We start from the raw sequence: 21,521 nt of genomic DNA, 5'->3' as shown, positions 1-21,521 counted from the left end.
AAACACCAGGATGGATGATTCAGAAAACAACTAGTGATCAGTGGACAAACTAGAGAACTTTTTCTGGCAGTTGGCTTGATATTTATTGTATTAATTAGAGTTGAATGGAATGCTTTATACACCACTAAGAAAAAATGCATATTACCAGAATTAACCTACCACATCAAAGAGGGGAATATTGCAACATATATTTCAGCAAAGATATAGTATTATCCTTCTTACATAAAAAGCTCTTCTAGGGCTTCCCTGGTGGCGCAGTGGTTGAGAGTCCGCCTGCCGATGCAGGGGACACGGGTTCGTGCCCCGGTCCGGGAAGATCCCACATGCCGCGGAGCGGCTGGGCCCGTGAGCCATGGCCGCTGAGCCTACGCGTCCGGAGCCTGTGCTCCGCAATGGGAGAGGCCACAGCAGGGAGAGGCCCACGTACCGCGAAAAAAAAAAAAGTTCTTCTAAATTAATAAGAAAATGATAGGCAAAACACTGGAAATAGTCACTTATAAATACAAAAAAAAGGCAAGATACAAATGAAAACATTCAACATAATTAGTAACAAATGTATGTATAATAATAATAAATATTTATATTATAAAATGAAAGTATATATAAAAACATGTATCATATTATGTATGTATATTATGTAAATATGTATAATTAGTAACAAAATATGTATGGCCTTTGCATCATCTTTGAAATTTATAATACCAAATGTTGACAAGTGTGGGTGAAATGAAAAGTCTCACACAGCATTGGTGAGGATGTAAATTGACTGAAAAAAATTACAGAACATTATGGCAAATACTTGAATAATGCATATGGTCTCAAAGCCATTGATTCCAGGCTTACGAATTTATTAGGAAATAATTAAAGCCATGCCCAAAGGTTTCACTATAAGTATGTTTACTGTAGAATTATTTATATAGGTAAGCATTGCATATCTTATAATAAGAATATGATTATGTAAATTGAGGCTGATCTATAAGAACGGACTATATGAAGCTACTAAAAATGATGTTGCCTAAGATTACTGAATGATAGGGAAAAGGGTTCATAATGTATTGTTAGGTGAAAAATGCACACTGCCAAAGAGTGTGGACAGTAAGTTTTCATTTTTGTTTCATACACACACAGAAAAAAACTCTAAAAATGGTCAATAGTGATTATCTCTGGGCAATGGGATCCCGATAATATTTTGTTTGCTTATTTATATTTTTCTAATAATTATTCAATTAATAATAATGACTAACACTTACTGAGTGCTTACTATTTACCAGACACTGGGCACTTCACTTATTAACTAATTTAATGTCACAACAATCCTATGACTTAATTACCACTATTATTTCCAAATGAGGAAAGAAGGCACAGAAAGGCAAAGTAACGTGCCCAGGGGTACACAGCTAGGAAGTGGTAGGACAGAAATTCTAACCCACGAAGTCTGATTCCAAAGCTTTAGTTATTTTTTGTGTGTGATAAGACCAAAACATGACTATTAGTAATAACAAAAGAAAGCTTAAAGAAATATGACTTTAAGGTACAATGATTTAGGATAATCTGTTCAGCTGCAGAAAAAAAAGAATGAAATAGCAAAGGAAAAAAATAAAACCTTTAGAAACAGAAACACCATGACAAAAATGGAGAAATTAAGACCAAACGTGTTAAAACACTTCCGTATGGAAAAGAGGAAAACACTTTCAGAATAACGTTTTCTTTTTTCTTTTTTTTTTTTTTTAAATCCAACAACATGTCACTTTTTACACAAAGCCAGAGGACTTGGAAAGACTGAACATGGAAGCTTGGAAAAGGATCGACTAGGCAAGAGGTCCCTACAATTCTGCAACCAAAGTGGACAGGTTAATTCTCTCTGTGTGGGACAGTTTCTCCCTATATCTTCACATGGTCCATTCCCTCACCCCCATCAGGTCTTGGCTGTATGTCACCTCTTCAGAGAGTCCCTTCCTGAGCACGCTATTAAACCAGAATGTCACCGTCCCCTGGCAGTCCCTACCCCTGTTTCTTGCTTACTTTTCTCTATAGCATTCATCAGCATCAAACACTGTTTTCTACTATCTTGTATCTCTAGTGACTAGAACGGAGTGGATACTCAATATATATTTGAATAAAAGCCTACAATAAATGTGGAGGAGAGACAAGGAAGTTGTAAGGAGGACGAGGGAAAGGATGTGAGGGCCCAGTGATCCATTCTCTTTCTTGCTAAACCAGTTTGATTTTGATTGTCTTTCACTTGTAACTGAAAAAGCCCTGAGCAGGGACCATTCAGAAATGAGACAATTTCTCTTAAAGAGATAGGAGCGCCCCTAATTACTACTTCTCCCAAAGTTCTAGTGCCAAGGTGGGTCATCTCTTCTGACTCGTTTACTCAGATAACTGGGAAGGAAACAGTTGCCAAGGAGGACTTATCCAGCCTCTCTGATGGGAATATTGGGGAAGGATTTTTTGCCATTAGAAGAGAATAAAGCAAAAATGTCAGAACAAAGGAGATTTTGCAGCTGACTATGACAGCAACCTTCCAGCACTTTTGTGACCAGGCTTGGTAAGCAGTCCCAAAGAAGAAGCATCTTCTTAAGGAGTCAAAATCTGACAGTGGATGACACATATCTTCTGGGTAAAGCGTGAGAGCCCTTTTAGTGCCCATGGGGCCTGTCAAGCCATATAATTGTGTGAAGTGGGGCAGCTGTAAAACAACAGGGACTGGTGAGGACTGTGGCAAATAGAAAATCCACATCCTGTCTAAAGGGGGTATTAACTATTCAACTGTCCTCATTTTTGCCCTCTAGGTCCAGATTTTTATGGGAAATGTCCTGATTTTTGAAAATATTGGCAACTAATTCTTTTTTCTTTTCTTTTTCTGTTTTTCTTTTTCTTTTTTTTTTTTTTTTGCATGAGGACTAAATAAAACTATCTATGAGGCAGAGCCAATCTACCAGCTTTCCCTTTGTGATTCTGCTTTAGTCTTTCACATTTAGGAGAAAAAGGGAAACATACTTGCTCCCACATTTTGATGGACCAAGCTGTACTGTTGCTTTCAAAGTGGAATTTCCCTTACCAGCCGTCAACACCAGCTTTCTGCAGCTCAGAAATCCCAAATGACAAAGATCCCATGAAGTCATTCCTGCTGGTCAGGTCCCAATCCCAAATCTCTACAGACAGTCTTCTGTCTTTGTCCGACTCTTTCAGCTGGCTGCAAGGAGAAAAAAAGAGAAGTCAGTGGAGGTTATGGTGATTTCTCAAGCGGATGAAATGTACAAGAGGACAAAGCCTGAAGGTCGGAATTTTTAAGGATTACAAGCTGTTGTAAGAAACATATTCAGTTTCCATCCCAGGCAAGCTCCCCAGGGAGGTAGAGCTTTTCCTGTTTTACAGCGGTTTAAACAGGTGGAGGGCCAAGGCCAGCTCTGACAGGGACAGTGCTAACTACTTCTGCCGCCTTATGTCCTAATAGGATCCATGATGTTCAGGAAATCCTACTGACACAGTCACTGTAAGAACTATAGATGTCAATCATATAATTGTGTGAGTGTTTGCACACATGCGGGTTGAGGATGAGGCTGAGGAAATGTATGAAGGAAAGAGTCTTGATGCTCAGTCTAGGGGAAATTGTTCTAGGGCATGTCCTTGACTGAGGCTGAGATAGGCCCCCAGTTTTGCCCTGAGAGGGGAAAGAAGGAACGAGGCATCACAAGGAATCATGCTTTTGGCCCATGGCTCTTGAAGTCAGACTGTCTGTCGCTGAATCCTGCTCCATTTGTTGTGGGACATTGGCCTGTGTTTTAATCGCTTTAAGCCCCATTGGTAAAATGGGGATGAAATGACCAATGAAGCTAGATCACTTAATACAGTGTTCGTTATACATAGTACATGCTCAATAAATATCGGCTGATATATGTCATATCTGTTGGCCCAGATGCATCAAGAAGTGAACCCACATTATTGGAGCACTAGCCACGTAAAATCCTCCATGGCAGCTGGCAGAGAGCTCCCGGCAAGCTACAGGCCCAGCATTATCCACGCACCCAGCCCTAGAGAGGTCATCCCCACACCCTATGGGTTATGTCCCATGTTTGCCAAGACCCAGAGCTTCTCCCACAATTTGCCTTCACCTAGCAACACATCACACTATTTTCCATCCCACCCACTCTCCCACACCAGAGACATTCTCAGCAGTGTACAAAAAAAAATTCCAATTTTTACTTGGCTTGCAATGCAAAAATGCAGATGGAGGGAGGAAGGAAAGGAAGGAAGGAAGGAGGGAGGCAGGGAAGGAGCGAAGGAAAGAGAAGCTGGGAGAGGACCTCCCCAACCTCAGGTGGCCCACACAACCCAACCTGCACCACCCAGGCTGGGCTGCAATGATTTTAACTTACAATCTAAATGTCTCGTTCCACTCCGGGTTGAGGGAGCACTTGATGGTTTTGGTCTTCTGCTTGCTCTCACTCTTGGGATCAGGAATCAGTTTCAGTTTCACGTAAGGATCTGACAAGCCATTAGGGTCCATAGGTACAAGGTTTTTAGCATCTCTTACTAAAAACAGAAAAAGCAGTTTTAGCATTAATAGCCCAAGACTATTTAAGCACCAGCTACTGATGGTTGTAGAACCTGTGAAAAGATCATTGGCATCACACTTACTTAACGGGAATTTTCATTTATTAACATCAACAGCTAAGAAGCGTACAAAGTGAGATAAACGGAACAGATGTAGACTCTGCTCTCTATTGGTTTAAAATTGAGTTCTGACTTTCATACCGCTCTCCCCACTCTGCCCCCTAGATTAACTGTAAGTTCTCTAATCTTATTTTCCAAAAAGTCTACAAGAAAGATTGGCTTCTTCCATCTAGCATAATGCTTTCAAGGTTCAAACACATTGTACTTCATTTATGACTGAATAATACCCGCTTGCATGGATATATCAAGCTTTGTTTATCCATTCAACAGTGGATCAATATTTGGGCCATTCCCACCTTTTGGCTATTGTGAATAGTGCTGCTATGAACATGTGTATACTCTGACACAAAAGGTCACATATTCTATGATTCCATTTATAGAAAACATCCAGAACAGGTAAATCCAAAGAGACAGCAGACTAGTGGCTGCCAGGAGCTGGTGGGAGGTGGAATGGGGAGTTACTACCTAATGGTTATGGGGTTTCCTTTACAGGTGACAAAATTCCTCGGAACTAGATAGAAATGATGGTTGCACAACACTGCTCATGTACTAAATGCCACTGAATTGTACACTTTAAAATGGTTAATTTTATGTTATGTGCATTTTACCTGAATTCAAAAAGAAAAAGCTAAAAGGCAAAGAGTTGCCCTCTGAACCAAAGTGCAACTATTTTCCATGTAGCACCCATAACCAGTACCCAGACAGCCCACAGAGAGAAAAAGAGCAGCATTACCATTAGGCTCCACCCTCAACCAGCAACACCCCGGGTAAAGGAGGCTTAGAGAGGGGAAAGGAAGCAGAGGTCAGCAGTGCAGATGCAACTGGGAATAGGGAGGATAAGGCAGAATAAGACATCAACCTGGAGAAATGGGAAGAAGTTAATTAGGAGTCAGTTCAAAACCAGTAATGCAGGCAGCCAAGGGAAGGAATGTATTAGCAGACTCAATCTGCTAATCAGACTGTCTGCGAGAAGGCTAGTAGATAATGACTCCTACCAGGAATGCAAAGACGGTTCAACCTTAGAAATCTATTATTAAGATATTCATCATGTTTATAGGTCAAAGGAGAAAACCACAGGATCACTGCAATTAGCTAGAAGTAACAGGAAATTTTCTTCACAGGATAAAGGATATCTGAAATAATAGACACCAAAGTTAATGATAAATGCAGTCCCATTAAAGTCAGGAATAAGACAAAGATACCCATTACCACAGCCATCATTCAACATCTTTTCTAAGTATTGCATACGTGTAATAAGATAACAGAAACAGAAATGTAGGGGTAAAGCATCCCCCATTCCCTGCAACCTTTGCTTCCACCCCCATCACCTCCTACCTGCTGCTTATCATCCAGCAATTACACTACTTTCTCTTTTTTTTGTGGTACGCGGCCCTCTCACTGTTGTGGCCTCTCCCGTTGCGGAGCACAGGCTCCGGACGTGCAGGCTCAGCGGCCATGGCTCACGGGCCCAGCCGCTCCGCAGCATGTGGGATCTTCCCGGACCGGGGCACGAACCCGTGTCCCCTGCATCGGCAGGCGGACTCTCAACCACTGCGCCACCAGGGAAGCCCTACACTACTTTCTTAAACTCAGTTTCATGTACCCCACGATCTTATGCCACTTCCCATTTTCCAGCTCATTAACTCTAGTACCCCACTGCTACAGGCCTTTCATCACCAATCAGTCTACTGAGCACAATATGTTTTCTCTTTCTCCCCATTCCCTCTTGCCTTTACTCCATTCACCCCCAATTTAGAGTTTTGGGTGCATTATAATCACTCCCTGAAAGTACTGTCAACTCCCTTACTCCTCTTTCTTTCCATTTTATCTGACAAACACAGCCTTAGTTAAATTCAAATATTTTCCCTTTATTTTCCTACATGCAAGCAGCTAACCACTGCTAGGGATGGGAGTCAGGGGAGGCTCACTTGTCTAAGATCATATAGCTAGTAAAGGGTTGAGACTGAATAAATGAAATGAGGAAAGGGCTGGGTGGACTGTCTGAGGAGTGACGAGGGACCCCGGGACGCAAGTTGTAACTTATTCTGCCTTGACACTGTTCTGCACTCTAGTACATGGCCCTTTCTTCCATTTATCCACGGGTTGAATTCATGTTCCACCTCAGCTTGCAAGTTGTAACTCATTTTTGCACCAAAAGCAAGAATTTTTCCTCTTTGATTTGGTTAAGCTCAATAAGCAGGTCCCTGGGGCTTCCCTGGTGGCGCAGTGGTTGAGAATCTGCCTGCTAACACAGGGGACACAGGTTCGAGCCCTGGTCTGGGAGGATCCCACATGCCGCAGAGTGGCTGGACCCGTGAGCCATAACTACTGAGCCTGCGCGTCTGGAGCCTGTGCTCCGCAACAGGAGAGGCCGCGATAGTGAGAGACCCGCGCACCGTGATGAAGAGTGGCCCCCGCTTGCCACAACTAGAGAAAGCCCTCGCACAGAATCGAAGGCGCAACACAGCAAAAATTAATTAATTAATTAATAAACTCCTACCCCCAACATCTTATTTAAATAAATAAATAAGCAGGTCCCTAATGTGTTAGGCATTCTGCTAGGTACTGGTGACAGGGGGGCCAACATAAGATGTTGATCCTGTCCCCAAGGGATATATAAAACCAAATTTATTCAAAGTATAGTTGATTTCTAATGAGACAGTAGCCAGGTCATATAGTGTAGTGGATACAGGGCTATAAGGTGCCAGGGTCTGCATCTTGCCTAGCAGGTATTTCACATATTTAAACCTCAAATTCTTGATCAGTGAAATGGAGATAATACATGCCTCCTTGGGTTATTATAAGAGTACAGTCAGACAAGGAATATACATGTTTAGCACAGAACCTGGCACCTAGGGAATAGTCAATAAATGCTAGCTATATTATTGCTACTTCACTGTTCTTAAAATTCATATGCAGTGCCCCTTGTGCCACATTTGTCTATTTTTATTATGAAGACTTAACCATTCCCAAACAGACTGATATTAAACAGAACCACTTGTGGTTTTCCTTCTTGAGAATAATGCATCCGACTTTTCCATTTGAACCCTTCTAGAGGAACGCTCCTCAACCGTCAGCGTGGATAAGGGCCACCTGGAGGACTCGCGAGACACATATTCCCACAGATAGATTCTGATTCAGTAAGTCTGGAGTGACACCTGCTCATTTGTTTCTCTATCAAGTTCCCAGGCGATGCTGATGCGCTAGCCCACAGAGCACACATTAGGTAAAACTTTCCTAGAGGATATAATTTCTTAATATCCCCATGCATTTCCCCCATGGAATACAATCTCCAACTGTTACTTTCATTTCTTGAGCCTTCCAAGGAAGCACGTGCCAGTTTCTAGGCTGGGATCTTGGAATGACACATCTATCACTCTAGGGAGCTGCATAAAAACATGGTTTGAGATGCTCTGAAGTGCAAGAAACTTGTCTGTCTGGTTGATTGGCAACACATATGCAAGTGGAAACAGTGTCTTTCTTCAAAGACCACGCTCCCTCCCCTGTCTTATGAACTGACACCACAGGACAATCACCAGGACGTTCCTCTATTTAAATTTGCAACCTCACAGCTCTTTCAGAGTGCTCTTTGCAGGACAAGTGTATGTTGTATTCTTGAGCCAATCTCATAACTAATGGTTTAAGAATGACCTCTCCCTGGGCATCTACTTCCCCTGAACCGAACATTCCTAACGGAGGCATGACTCCATCTTTCCCCCGACGCTTATAGAACCCTTTCTTCTACTTCTGTCCTTTTGGGTCTCTCCTCTACCAAAGGGGCCAAAAATTTCTGTGGAAAGGTACGGAACAGAATTGATTCTGGGACTGTTCCTATCTCCAAGAGCTCTGGCTCCTAGAGCCACTGTATCATGAGCAGTTGACAGTAGCTGCAGGCTAAGATCCAAACGCCTGTCCCTCCTGAAGCTTTTCAAAGTACAGTCATGTTTCCCAGCAGCAAGAGAGCTGCATATGTATCGAGAAAGCAAATCTCTCTAGACCACACTTGGCGAGACTGACTTTGATTTTTCTTGATAAATGTTTCTTTACTATCTTTGTTGAAATTCAGCCAGCCCAGATGGTACAAAATGCTTCACACAAAGCAGAAATAGCAACCTTCCCCCCTGGTGGAAGTCTGCTAAGTGCACAGGAGAAAAGTGTCCCAATCAAGAGAACATTGCTTGCCTTGGAAGTGAAGCTGGCTGGGGGGTAAGATCTGGCTGTTTCCATCAAAGGGCCTTCAGAGCAAATGAGGCCTCTGCATCCTGGTGCAAGTTACCTAACACGGTGCTGAATCCATAAAAGACAGCACTACTGGTAACTATTTTCCTAAGAATCGTTCTTCACCAAGAACTTTCCTAGTCTTTTTTTTTCAACCAACTATTGGAAAGTCTGAATAACTGTGTTGCTTTATAGCCATTATCCTACACTGTGTGAACCAGGAGCTTCTCTTTATTAACTCCTTTTGAAGGTCCTTTCTTCAACATCACGAGTCCTCATTTGTCCTCACTACATGTCCTCAGAACAGTTATTCAAAGCAACACCAACATTAAGTTATGTTTGAGGATGTTGGCAATGACAAAAAGTAGGAAATAATCGGAGTGCCCATCCACAGGGGAAGGGGTAAAAAATCGACAGCATATTCACACTGTGAAATACGAGGTACATGTCAATAACACTACCTACATGCACTAACATGTTGAAGAAAACAGCAAGATGAAGATAGACAATTACAGTCTAATGCTTCTTTATTTAAGAAAAAGGTCTGAGGACATCAGTGGTTCCATTGATGAACTCTGGATCGGAACTGTGAATTAGATAATAGCATTGGGTCAATGTTACATTTCCTGAGTTGGATAGCTATACATATGCAAGAGAATGTCCTTGTTCTTGGGAAACACACACTGAAGTATTTAGGGGCAAGTGAGAACCATGACTCCAACCTATTCTCAGATGGCTGGGGAAAAATATACAAACACAGGGCTTCCCTGGTGGCGTAGTGGTTGAGAGTCCACCTGCCGATGCAGGGGACATGGGCTCGTGCCGCGGTCCGGGAAGATCCCACGTGTCGCGGAGCAGCTGGGCCCGTGAGCCATGGCAGCTGAGCCTGCGCGTCCGGAGCCTGTGCTCCTCAACGGGAGAGGCCACAACAGTGAGAGGCCCGCGTACCGCAAAAAAAAAAAAAAAAATATATATATATACACACACACACACACATATAAAAATATTTAACAGAGAGAATGATAAACCAAATGTAGCAAGATATGAACAAGTGGTAAATCAAATCAGGTAAAGAGCATACAGATATTCCTTGTACTGTTCTTGCAACTTTTTTGTAACTTTGAGATTATGTCAAAAGAAAAAGTTTTAATAAACAAGGCCCTCCAAATCTTCAAGAGACAAGTATAATAAAATAAAATTTCTACAAGGTCATATATGAATGTAAATATATAGAAAAGAGTCTGGAAGGATAAACCCAAAATTGGCTTGAAGTAACGGTTACATCTGTGGAAGAGGCAAAGGAATCTGGTTTGGGGGCTGTGGGCAAAAGAGACGTCAGCCTTAACTGTCATATTCTGAATTTATTACAAAGAGAATGCATTCTTGTATTAACTGTGTTATTGAAACTTAGTTTAAAAAACAATTCAGTTGTGGTGCATCTGCAGCCTCCGAGAATCCACTGTTCTGGCCTTCAGAGACCCGCACCCTGTTCCCCAGAGACTTTTTAGAGCAACTAGGTCTGCAAAGATCATGGTTTGAATCCCTGAGCCCTTGGTGAACAATGCACAGACCCAGATCAGCTGGATGCCCCCAGCACATATCCCAGAATCAAAGCAGGGTTGGAGGAAAGAGGCTAAACAGGTGAAAAATTTCAGAACCATCCACCTATTCTAGCTCTCCTGCTCTGCATCCCCCTCCTTCCATTCTAGTGACCTCCAGATGGATGACAGTTCACTGGACCTTTGGTTAACCCCAAACCCCTCCACACTGCCCTGCTACACCTTCTTAAGTTGCAAGCTTCTTCAGCCCTCGACTCCTAGATCCGCATCCTTTTGATTCCTGTTCACTTACTACTTCTTCGAACCTCAGGGTTCTCTGATGCTACAGCTTTTGGGAGCCATGGATCCATCAGAATCTCCTTCCAGTCATCTTAACTGGCCATCCCTGGCCTCATCTGATGGAATCTGATTACAAAGTAAGCAAACCTGGGGTCTTTGGGCAGCCCACATGCAGCATCTAAGGCATCCCAAGCACATCGTGGCCAAAGGCTCCTAGAACAGCTGGCTTCCCGTCACTGCTGGCAATGGTACAGTTATCACACATCCATTTATTTGTGTTGAGACAGACTTCCAGCTGGGACCGTCACAGTGTCGGTCCGGAAGACAGTCTGTCAAGCCAAGGCAAGTGAAATGATGATGGGGGAGCTAATGCAGGTGAATCAGGACCCAAATTAGCAACAGTTTGACTCTGGAGTCACACACACCTTCAGGTCTGAATCCTGCCTCTGCCTTTACTCTCACTAACTGGGTGCCCTTAAGTAAAAAGACTTCTCTGAGCCTGAGTTCCCCTGTCTTCGAAACGCTGGTAAAGTCACATACAACTCAAAGGGATGTGCGATAATTATAGGATGGCCATCCATGCCAGTTTACCCAGAGCAGCCTCAGTCTCTATCTGTTGTCCTTTTACTCTCAAGAGAGTCCAGTTTGGACAATAAATTATATGGTTCCCCTAATTATAGAGGATAATGGTGTTGAAGTATAGTGTAAAGCACATGGCAGAGGTTCAACAAACGTTGATTTCCTTTCTCCTTTGAGAGAATTTAGATCAAATTATATAACTATTAAGATCCATTTCAAGGTTAAAAGAGCATCTCTCCAATGTGATTTTCATATAAATGAACCTAGAGGAGGTAGTCAGAGAATGATAGATGATCTGAAGCCAAATGTGATAGATTCCTTCCTTCTTCTTATATTATGGCTTCCTCTCCATCCCAATCCAGCCACCTGGAGTCTCACCTGGAATGGCTCTTCCTCTGAACTCCCTTTTATCCTTTTAATCCCCTGCTCCCTTTACACCAATATTTTTTTTATAACCTCATCAAACCCTCAGATCCCTCAACTCTTTCCTTTCCTCCGGTCCATCAGTGTGCGCCTGAGTTATTACTTTTTTCCTAACCCTACCAATATGGAAAGCCCTCCAATCACTTCTGGCCACAGGCTTAAATATTTTGCCTTTTCAACAACATCCTGTCTGCATACCTCAGACCATCAGTGATACATGGCTTAGAGAGTGCCCCTGGAGAAAGTGGGGGTTTGATGCATGACCCACTCAGGACCTCCAACCACACCTTGGCCCTCCACACCACCTGTCAACCCTACTGGGTGTGCCCAGTCAACCCCCCTCTCATTCTCGACAGAAGCAATTTCAAGACCTCATCATTTTAAGGCTCCCACCTGATTCCCGCTCCATCTTGTTCATCGGAGGATCTTCTGTATTATGTTTGTGTCATGAATTTCTAGTTCTATTATGTTTTCATCAGAAAATGTGGGCTGAGCCATTTCTGGGGCATTTTGTGAAGAATTTCATAAGGTTTGCATTGCAAGCTAACATATCCCCAATTTTGTGCATACTAGGGAAAAAGGTGTTTCTCTTATGGAAGGGTTCAGGCTTCAAGATAGAGGTATTGGACACTCACTTTAATTATATTATTTATAATTTAATACACTTTAATTATATTAGGTATAATTTAATACACTTTAATTATATTATTTAAGTTATCTATATCCATGTTTTTTTATCTGTTTTATCTGTCAAAGACTGACAAAGTATGTTTTAAAACCCTCCTGTGATGGTATTTCTATAAATTTCTCCTTTCATTTCTAGCAGTTTTTGCTTTTATGTATTTTGACCCTGTGTTAGTTGAGACTCATGACTATTTTTTGGTCTTGGGTTTTGTGTTTCATTCTTAAAAATTTCTTTTTATGCAGGTTATTATTTGTTTGTCTGGAACTCTACTCTCAATATAGGTGTTTTTCCATTTAGCTGGTCTTTTCTCCAGGAACATCTGATTCCATTTACCTGTGGATCAATGCTGTTTGTCCTCTACATCTTTTTTTTTTTTTTTTTCATGATTGTAGTCATTTCTTTGTCCCTTTTCCCTGCCACCTGGAAGTACTCCTTAAGCTTGTTTCCATATGACTGATAATATTTTCTGCAGTCGGCATTCCTCTATTTACTGTTTCTATGCATTTTAATTTACTTTATTTTTTACATTACTTTTTATTATCGTAACATGAGCTCCTTCTTGCTCACACCTTCCCCTGAGCCAGCTCCTCTTTCAGCTCAGGCTGTTGCCTTACCTTCTGTCCTCCCTGCTCTCAGTGTCTCTCTCTCTTCCTCCCTCCCTCCCACCCTCCTTTCCCCTCCTTATCTTTTATCTGTTTATTTTCTGCCTATGGCATTTAATTTTTTTAATTAAATACAGTAATACTGACTTTTTTATTTTGGTGTATAGTTTTCTGAATTTTGACACATGTATAGATTCATGTAACCGCCACACTACCAGGATATAGAACAATTCTATCATTCCAGAAAAAACCCCTTGTGCTGCTGCTTCGTAGTTACAAACTGCCCCCTCCCTCAGCCCCTAGCAATCGATGATCTATTTCTCATTTACTACAGTTTTATCTTTTTAAGAATGGTATATCCATGGAATCATACAGTATGAAACCTTCTGAGATTGGCTTCTCTAACTCAGCAAAATTCCTTTGAGAGTGAGCCAAGTTGTACGTATGAACAGTTAATTCCCTTCTACTGATGAGGAATATTCCACTGTATGGATGTACCACAGTTAGTTTATCCATTCACCTGTTCAAGGACATTTGAGTGGTCTCTAGTTTTTGTTGATTATGATAGAGCTGTGCAACTATTCGTGTTTTTGTATGAACAAAAAGTTTCATTTCTCTAGGGTAAATTCCTAGGAGTCAGATCATTAAGTCATATGGTAAGTGTATGTATACATACACACATACATATATATATGTCAAAAGGTTTTCCAGAGTGACTGTACCATTCTGCATTCCCACTAGCAATGAATGAAAGTTCCTCTCACTCTGCATCCTGCCAGCGCACTGTATTCACAGTATTTATCGTCGTTATCATTTTAGCCATTCTAATACATGTACAGTGGTATTTCATTGTGGCTTTAATTTGTATTTCCCTAATTCCTAGTGATACTGAATATCTTCTTGCGAATGAATTTGCCATGTTTATATCGTCTTTGGTGGTGTGTTGGTTTGAGTCTTTGGACCATCTTTTTCATGGGGTTGTTTTCATACTTATGACTCTGAGAGTTCTTTACTCTGGATTCAGGTCCTTTGTCAGATGTGTGATTTGCAAATATTTTCTTCCAGTTTGTAGCTTGTCTTTTCATTCTATAACAGTGTCTTTTGCAGAGCATACTTTTTTTAAAATTTTAATAAGGTCCAAATAATCATTTTTTTCTTTTATGAGTCATGTTTTTAGTGCCATGTTTGAGAATTCTTTGTTTAACTCCAGGTCATAAAAATTTTCTCCTGTTTCTACCTTTATATTTTACATTCAGATCTATAATCCATTTTGAGTTCATTCTTATAGAAGGTATGAAGTGGAAGGTGAGGCTCATTTTGTTTGCATAGGGATGCCCAATCTTTCCAACATCACTTGCTGCAAGACTGGATAGTCTTTCCATTTCTTTGTTTTTATACTTAAAAAAAAAAAATCAATGGGCCATATTTGTGTGGGTATATATCTGGACTCTCTATTCTGTTCCAGTCATTTATATATCTATCCCTTTACCAAAATCACACTGCCTGATTACTGAAGCTTTACATAGTTAAGTCTTAAGATTGAGTACTATGATTCTGCCAACTTTATTCTTCACCTTAAAAATTGTTTTGGCCCTTCTAGTTCTTTGATCTTTCCATTAAATTTTAGAATCACCTTGTCCATATCAATAAAAAAAAATCCTGCTGAGATTTTGATTGGAAATTCATTAAGTCTGCAGATCAATCTGAAGAACTGACAACTTTACTGTACGCTGAGTCTTCAAACACGGTATGTCTTTTCATATATTTAGGTATTCTTTGATTTCATGCAGTGTTTTATAATTTTCAGCATACAGATCCTAGACATGTTTTGTTAGATTTATAACAAAATATTTCATTTGTTTTGAAGTTATTGTAAATGGTGTTTTTAAAATTTGAGTTTCTAATTGTTAACGGTTGATATATAAAAATACAAATTATTTTTATGTGTTCACCTTATATCTTGCAATTTAACTCATTAGTTCTTGGAGGTTTTTTGGTAGATTCTTTTGAATTTTCTACATAGACCATCATTTTCTATGTACAGAGACAGTTTTGTTTTTTCCCCTCCAATCTGTATTTCTCAACCTGTTTTTCCAATCTTTTGGTTTATTTTTATTCTCTTACTACACCAGCTAGATCTTCCAGTATGATGCTGAATAGAGTGGGTGAGGGTGGACATCCTTGTCTTGTTTCATAGCTCAGGGGGAAAGCATGCTATCTTTCATTATTAAGAACCTTGTAGACTTTTCTCTAGATGTCCTTTATAACATCAAGAAAGCTTCCTTCCATTTCTACTCTGCTGAGAACTTTTATCATAAATGGATATTAAATCTTGTCAAGTGCTTCTTCTTTCTTTAGATTATGAACATAGTGGAATACATTAATTGATTTTTTAATTATTGAACCAGCCTTGCATTCCCAGGATAAAATTTACTTGGTTGGGGTGTATTATTCTTTTTACATATTTCTGGGTTTGATTTCCTAATATTTTGTTGAAGATTTTTGTATTTATGGTCATAAGGGATAACTGTAGTTTTCTTGTACTGTTTTTGTCTGACTTTGGTATCGGGATAATGCTATCCTCATAAAATAAGTTAGGGAGTGTTCCCTACTCTTCTGTTTTCTAGAAGAATCCGTGTCATTTCCTTTTTAAATGTCTGGTAGAATTCCACAATATAAATCTCATTCCAAGCACTTCTTTATCTGGACTCCACAAATTCTGATGTGTTGCATTTTCATTTTCTTTCATGGGTTCAAAATATTTTCTATTTTCCTTGAGATTTCCTCTTTGAACCACAGAATAAGTAGAAGTTTGCTTTTTAATTTCCACATTTTTCCAGGGGCCCTACTCCCATGATTTTAATTTCTACCTAAAAGCTCTTTACTGAGCTTTATAACAGAACACACAACTGTCTACCATATATCTGGTACTGGATATCCCATAAGTACATCAACCCAAAGCATGTCCAAGAATACTCACTCTCATGAAATAAGTCAGAAAGAGAAAAATAAATACCGTATGCTAACACACATATATGGAATCTAAAAAAAAAAAAATGGTTCTGAAGAACCTAGGGGCAGGACAGGAATAAAGACACAGACGTCGAGAATGGACTTGAGGACATGGGGAGGGGGAAGGGTAAGCTGGGACGAAGTGAGAGAGTGGCATGGACATATATATACTACCAAATGTAAAATAGCTAGCTAGCTTGTGGGAAGCAGCCACATAGCACAGGGAGATCAGCTCGGTGCTTTGTGTCCACCTAGAGGGGTGGGACAGGGAGGGTGGGAGGGAGATGCAAGAAGGAGGGGATATGGGGATATATGTATATGTATAGCTGATTTACTTTGTTATAAAGCAGAAACTAACACCCCACTGTAAAGCAATTATACTCCAATAAAGATGTTAAAAAAGAGAGAAAACTTTCATGTGAACCACTAAAAAGGAAGAAATGAAAATGAAGTTTTTTAAACATTCTTTTCTAAAAAAAAAAAAAAAAAAAAAATACTTCCTCCCTGTCATTATCCCCCATCCCCCACCCACCTACCAGCATACAGAGCAGAGCATACGTGCTGCCCCTCTTTCAATGCCATCCTTGATGAGTGCTTAACCATTCACCCAACTGTGGTGAGAAATCTGGAAATCACCTTGGTCGCCTCCCCTCGGTAAAATCTTTGACTGTGTACTATTCATTCTGCCTCTTCATCATTTTATGTACCTGAGCCCTTCTTACTATCCACACTGTTACCACCTTAACAATAATAATTGTGTCATAGGGTTATGTGATTACTAAGTTATATCTGAAGCCTGTAAAGTGCCTGGTATTGTCCTTGGCAGGTAATGAGTGATGGGTAAACAGCAGTTGCACACGGTTGTTGTCTGCGCATTCCTTTTTTCTCTCCTAGCTGGTTTCTCCCCTACAGTCTCGCTCCTTTCTGCGCTTCCTCCACGCCCCTACATCAAAGAGATCTTTCAAAACCTCAAGTCTGATTACAAGCTCTCTAAACAAAACGCTTCATAGTTTTAGAAAATCTATTAACGTTATTCACTATAAAACTAGGTCAAAGGAGAAAAAACATGTAATTATCTCAAAAAATGACAAAAAAGACAAGTGACAAAATTTAATAAATCATTCTTTCTTTTAACCCTTAGAAAAATAGGAAGAGATACATGTTTTTCTTGGTGTGATAAATGTATCAAAGGCTTTCATCGCGTTTACTGGTGAAACTCTAGAGGCATTTCTAGTTCCCTTAAGGCCACAAGCAAATTAAAAATGCCTACCATCACCACTATAATTTAACATCATTCTGGAAGTACCAACCAATACAATTACATAAAAGAAAAATATTAAGAGGCTTAGATGTTGGAAAAGAGAAGACAAAATTAGCTTGTATTGTCTCAACTGTATCTTAGAGAAATTCTTCAGAAATTCTCAACTGTATCTTAGAGAAATTCTTCAGAATTTCTTAGAGAAATTCTACCAACCAATATAATTACATAAAAGAAAAATATTAAGAGGCTTAGATGTTGGAAAAGAGAAAACGAAATTAGCTTGTATTGTCTCAACTGTATCTTAGAGAAATTCTTCAGTGGTTCTGGCAAGCGAGTGACACTCTCTGGTTTGCAGCCCTGATAAATTTTTCCCTTTTTTAATCTCTTAGTCACTCAGTGGGAATTTGGAAGAAGGAGAAGTTAAATATATGGTCTCAGTTGAGCATGAATTACTTTTTTAATTTTAAAAAGTTACTCTAGGGCTTCCCTGGTGGTACAGTGGTTAAGAAGCCGCCTGCCAACTCAGGGGACACAGGTTCAAGCCCTGGTCTGGGAAGATCCCACATGCCGCGGAGCAACTAAGCCCATGCACCACAACCACTGAAGCCCGCGTGCCTAGAGCCCATGCTCTGAAACAAGAGAAGCCACCGCAATGAGAAGCCCGCGCACCGCAACGAAGAGTAGCCCCCGCTCGCCGCAACTAGAGAAAGCCCGCGTGTAGCAATGAAGACCCAACGCAGCCAAAAATAAATAAAAATAAAATAAATAAATTTATTTTTAAAAAATAATTTAAAAAAAATTAAAAAGTTACTCTAAATCTGGGAGAAAAAATTCTTTGCTTAATGGGAGGCCAGTCTTGTGCACAATTACGCTCAACAAACTTGAATTGGATACAACTTGGATGCCCCAAGACCCAGTCAGCTGATTCCCCCAAGCTCGGAGTCTGTCCATCACTGCCAAAACCATGCAACTTTCATGCTCTGTAACTGGTTTCTTCTTAGAGCCAGAAACTTGGAAAGCTGGGCATTCTATAATCCACTGAACCCAGTTTAGTGTCATCTATTTTCTACAGAGGTTACCCTGGTCATTCAGGGTCTTGCAATTCCCAGGGCTGCTCTGCACCTGCTGTGACTCTATACAGCCTCAACCCCTAGAGGTCCAGAGACCACTCCACTCCCCAAAGAGGATCTGGGTTAGTCACCCTTGGAGATCTCACAAGCGCAGCCCTCTTAGTGCCTGGCACTCCCCAGTGGTGTGGGCGATGTCACCGGACCCCCTTGGCGATGCAGGGAGAGTGTGCAGGGATTCATGTAGATAGAGGAGGCGCTCTTCAGACCAGCTTGGAAAAACAAGAATAAACCCTGTCCCCATGAACACCTGTTCCCCTCAGGCTGGCCCTGGGGGTCTGTCCTATGCCTAGGACAGACGGTTTGTGAGTAAGGCACCCAATAAGCTAGCTTTATTTCTTGCTTGGAGACCAACTCATGCCTCAAGTTGAGAGAAAACAGACAGACGAGGCTTTCGGCTTCTTTGCCTGCATCCTCAGGACAGGAACCCTGATGGTGTGCCTGTGCCCAGCACCCCACCCCTCCACCAACCCGTGCTGAGCAAATGCAGCAGAGGCACCGGGAGGGTGGCGTCCAAACCCTGAGCTGCAGCGGCTGAGGACATGGCTTTGGGCGCTGCTTCACAATGTGATTATTTCTAAAGATGTGACATAAATACTAACATGGGGTCCCTGGAGCTGCAGAGTCACTACTTGGCAACTTAATTTCGACATTCAATCAAAACTGTCCGTCGGCGGCTTTGTGCAGCCCAAGTAGCAATGGCCAGAAGCCCCACAATCTGCTCTCTAAGTGATGGGTTTAATTTCCAGAGGCTCGGGACAAAAGCCTTCCAGCTCTGAGGAAGGCAGGCTTAACCTCCCTTCTCTAGAGAACCGGTGCATATTTTCTCATTTCTTCAATGGGCGCCCCGGTTTGATAGAAGAGTCCTATCTACATTAACCACATCACTGAATCATGGGACCCAACGGATTTTTTAAAACCCGACAGCCACATTCTCACGCCATGTTCCCCAGGCAGTCAGAGGAAAGGGCTGTCATTTGAAGATAAGTTTTCTGCTTCTTCTACTGTCATTTGGGGATGATGAGGGAAGAAAACATCTGTTCAGAGAAGTCCCAACAGAGGAATATTCCCCCTTATGTACTGTCAAACATCCTCAATGGCACAGAAGCACTAAAAGAGGGAGAATTTTCCTGCTGGACCCATTTATCCTAAATGGATGGATGGATGATTAAAGCAATGGGTCTTAACCAGCCTGTAGGAAAGAGGCATCCTTCCCACTTTCTTTTTATTTTAATTTTACCAAACTATTCATATCTCAAGGTCATTATAGCACCTACTAAATCCTCCCCACCTTCCCCCACTCTTCACCACTGTATGTAAACACACACACACACACACACACACATTATATTCAAAATACTCCCAAATGCCATAACCCAAGTGCCAACTAAACAGTACTGATGCCATCCTCAGAATTAGAACAGGGTCTTGAAGGCTCCTCAAGATGCCCAGGTGTGAACTTTAGTTGCTGGGCTGTGGGGAGGTCCAGGGAGGATCTGGAGAGCAGCTGGGACAGCAGGGAGAGCCACCTCAGGAGGGTCACAGCTACTTGTCAGCTGGTACGGAGCATAATCTGGAAGAATATCCTAGTTGCCCTCAGACACTCATTCATGCACATCCGATGACCATCTAGAAAAGGGCGCACAGCTGGCGTGGGGAGAATTTTCTTGCTTCTGGTCTATCACAGCCCCACCCCATGTCTCTGCCTGATACCCCAAGCTCAGCTCAGACTCAGGTGAACATTTCGGGGACCCTGCCCATCAGCAGATGCTGTCCTCTGGCTGAGAACAAGCTCTATGATGTTTCTTTCTGCAGCTCAAACCACAAGTTTGAGGCACACTTGTGGCGGGTTTTAAGCTTCTCCCACTTCGCACTTCATTGAATTCTGTCATTTATATCCCAAGGCCCTTTGCCCCAACCCAACCCAACCGTGCAGCTAGACTTGAGTCATTCATGCCTCAGGGAGAAAGTTGTCGGGTAGGACCCAGGGACAGAGGCAGCGCGTTCTCGGCTGTTCAGTTGTGAAAGCGTCTGTCTCTACTGTCCTCTCCATCAGACGTCAACAGTAGAGCTCCAGGAGGGGAGGCAGAGCACAGGAGGCAGCAGAGATCACTCTTCACTACTTGATCAGTCTCTCTGTTGTCCAGACTCCCAGTGAGCCCTACTTTCTCCTCCTTCAGCCAAGGCTCCTATACACCTCCCTTCACGAAACAGACCCCCAGGAGCACCGCCGCCTGCCTGTCTCCTGTCTCGGGAAGAGACAGAGTCCAAATCCCAAACAGGATTAGCTGGGACATATAAACAAGACTCGCAGGACTGTCAACAAGCTCAAAACAACTCCCCTTCTTCCCTCACACCAGGAACTGAAAAGCGGTGTTCCAGAGAGAGGGTTCTCCAAGGAGGAAAGCGAGGGTGTCCCAGACCAGAAGCATCAGCATCTCCTGAGGACTTGATGCAAATGCAAATTCCCAGGCCCACCCCCACCCCACCCCCACCCCCGACCTCCTGAGTCGGAAACTGATGGGAAGGGGAGGGGAGCCCAACAATCTGGACTCTAATGCGCCCTCTAGGTTATTCTGCTGCACATTCAGGTGTGAGAACCACTGCTCTCGACCAGCACCATCCAACAGAAATTCCTGGGAGGACAGAAGTGTTTGCTGTCCCACATAGCAGCCACTAGCCACATGCGGCCATTGAGTAGATTTCACTTAATTTTAATCAATTTAAATGTAAGTAGCCACGTGTGACTAGTGGCTGCCATGCTGTAAGCACAGCTCAGACTGCTGCGTCAGCCGCCCTTCACCCTCTCTTTCTTCCAGGTCAGCCTGTGAGCTGCAGACAAATTAATCTTCCTAAAGCAAAGATCTTATTGTGTCATTCCCACTCAGAAAAAATCCTCAGTGACTCACCATTGCCTACTGATTTTAAGTCCATGCTCTTTTTTTTCTTCTTTAGGAAGCCAAAAATGATTTATTCCAAAATATGACAGAAATCAAGATTAAATCCTAACAGCTAGTGGCAAACGAGCTCTTACTATGAGCCAAGCACTAAGTGCTGTTCCTGTTCTCTCTCATGTAATCCACATGGAAATCTTAC

The 21,521-nt window shown here is 41.9% G+C and overlaps 1 protein-coding gene across 2 annotated transcripts in view; it reads right to left on the bottom strand.

Moving 5' to 3' along the window:
* PRKCB (protein kinase C beta) overlaps positions 1–21,521 on the bottom strand; it is a 312,009-nt gene that overhangs the window by 91,480 nt on the left and 199,008 nt on the right. For both annotated transcript variants that reach the window (XM_079899045.1, XM_079899044.1), the window contains exons 6-7: positions 4,383–4,539; positions 3,065–3,199 (exon numbers count right to left, since the gene is read on the bottom strand). In XM_079899045.1, the coding sequence (XP_079755171.1) occupies positions 3,065–3,199; positions 4,383–4,539 (292 nt within the window). The remainder of the gene's footprint in view (positions 1–3,064; positions 3,200–4,382; positions 4,540–21,521) is intronic.

This window comes from Stenella coeruleoalba (assembly GCF_951394435.1).
Source record: "Stenella coeruleoalba genome assembly, chromosome: 15".
Lineage (NCBI taxonomy): Eukaryota > Metazoa > Chordata > Mammalia > Artiodactyla > Delphinidae > Stenella > Stenella coeruleoalba.
The sequence above is the reverse complement of the archived record's forward strand: the minus strand, read 5'-3'. Positions and strand labels throughout refer to the sequence as shown.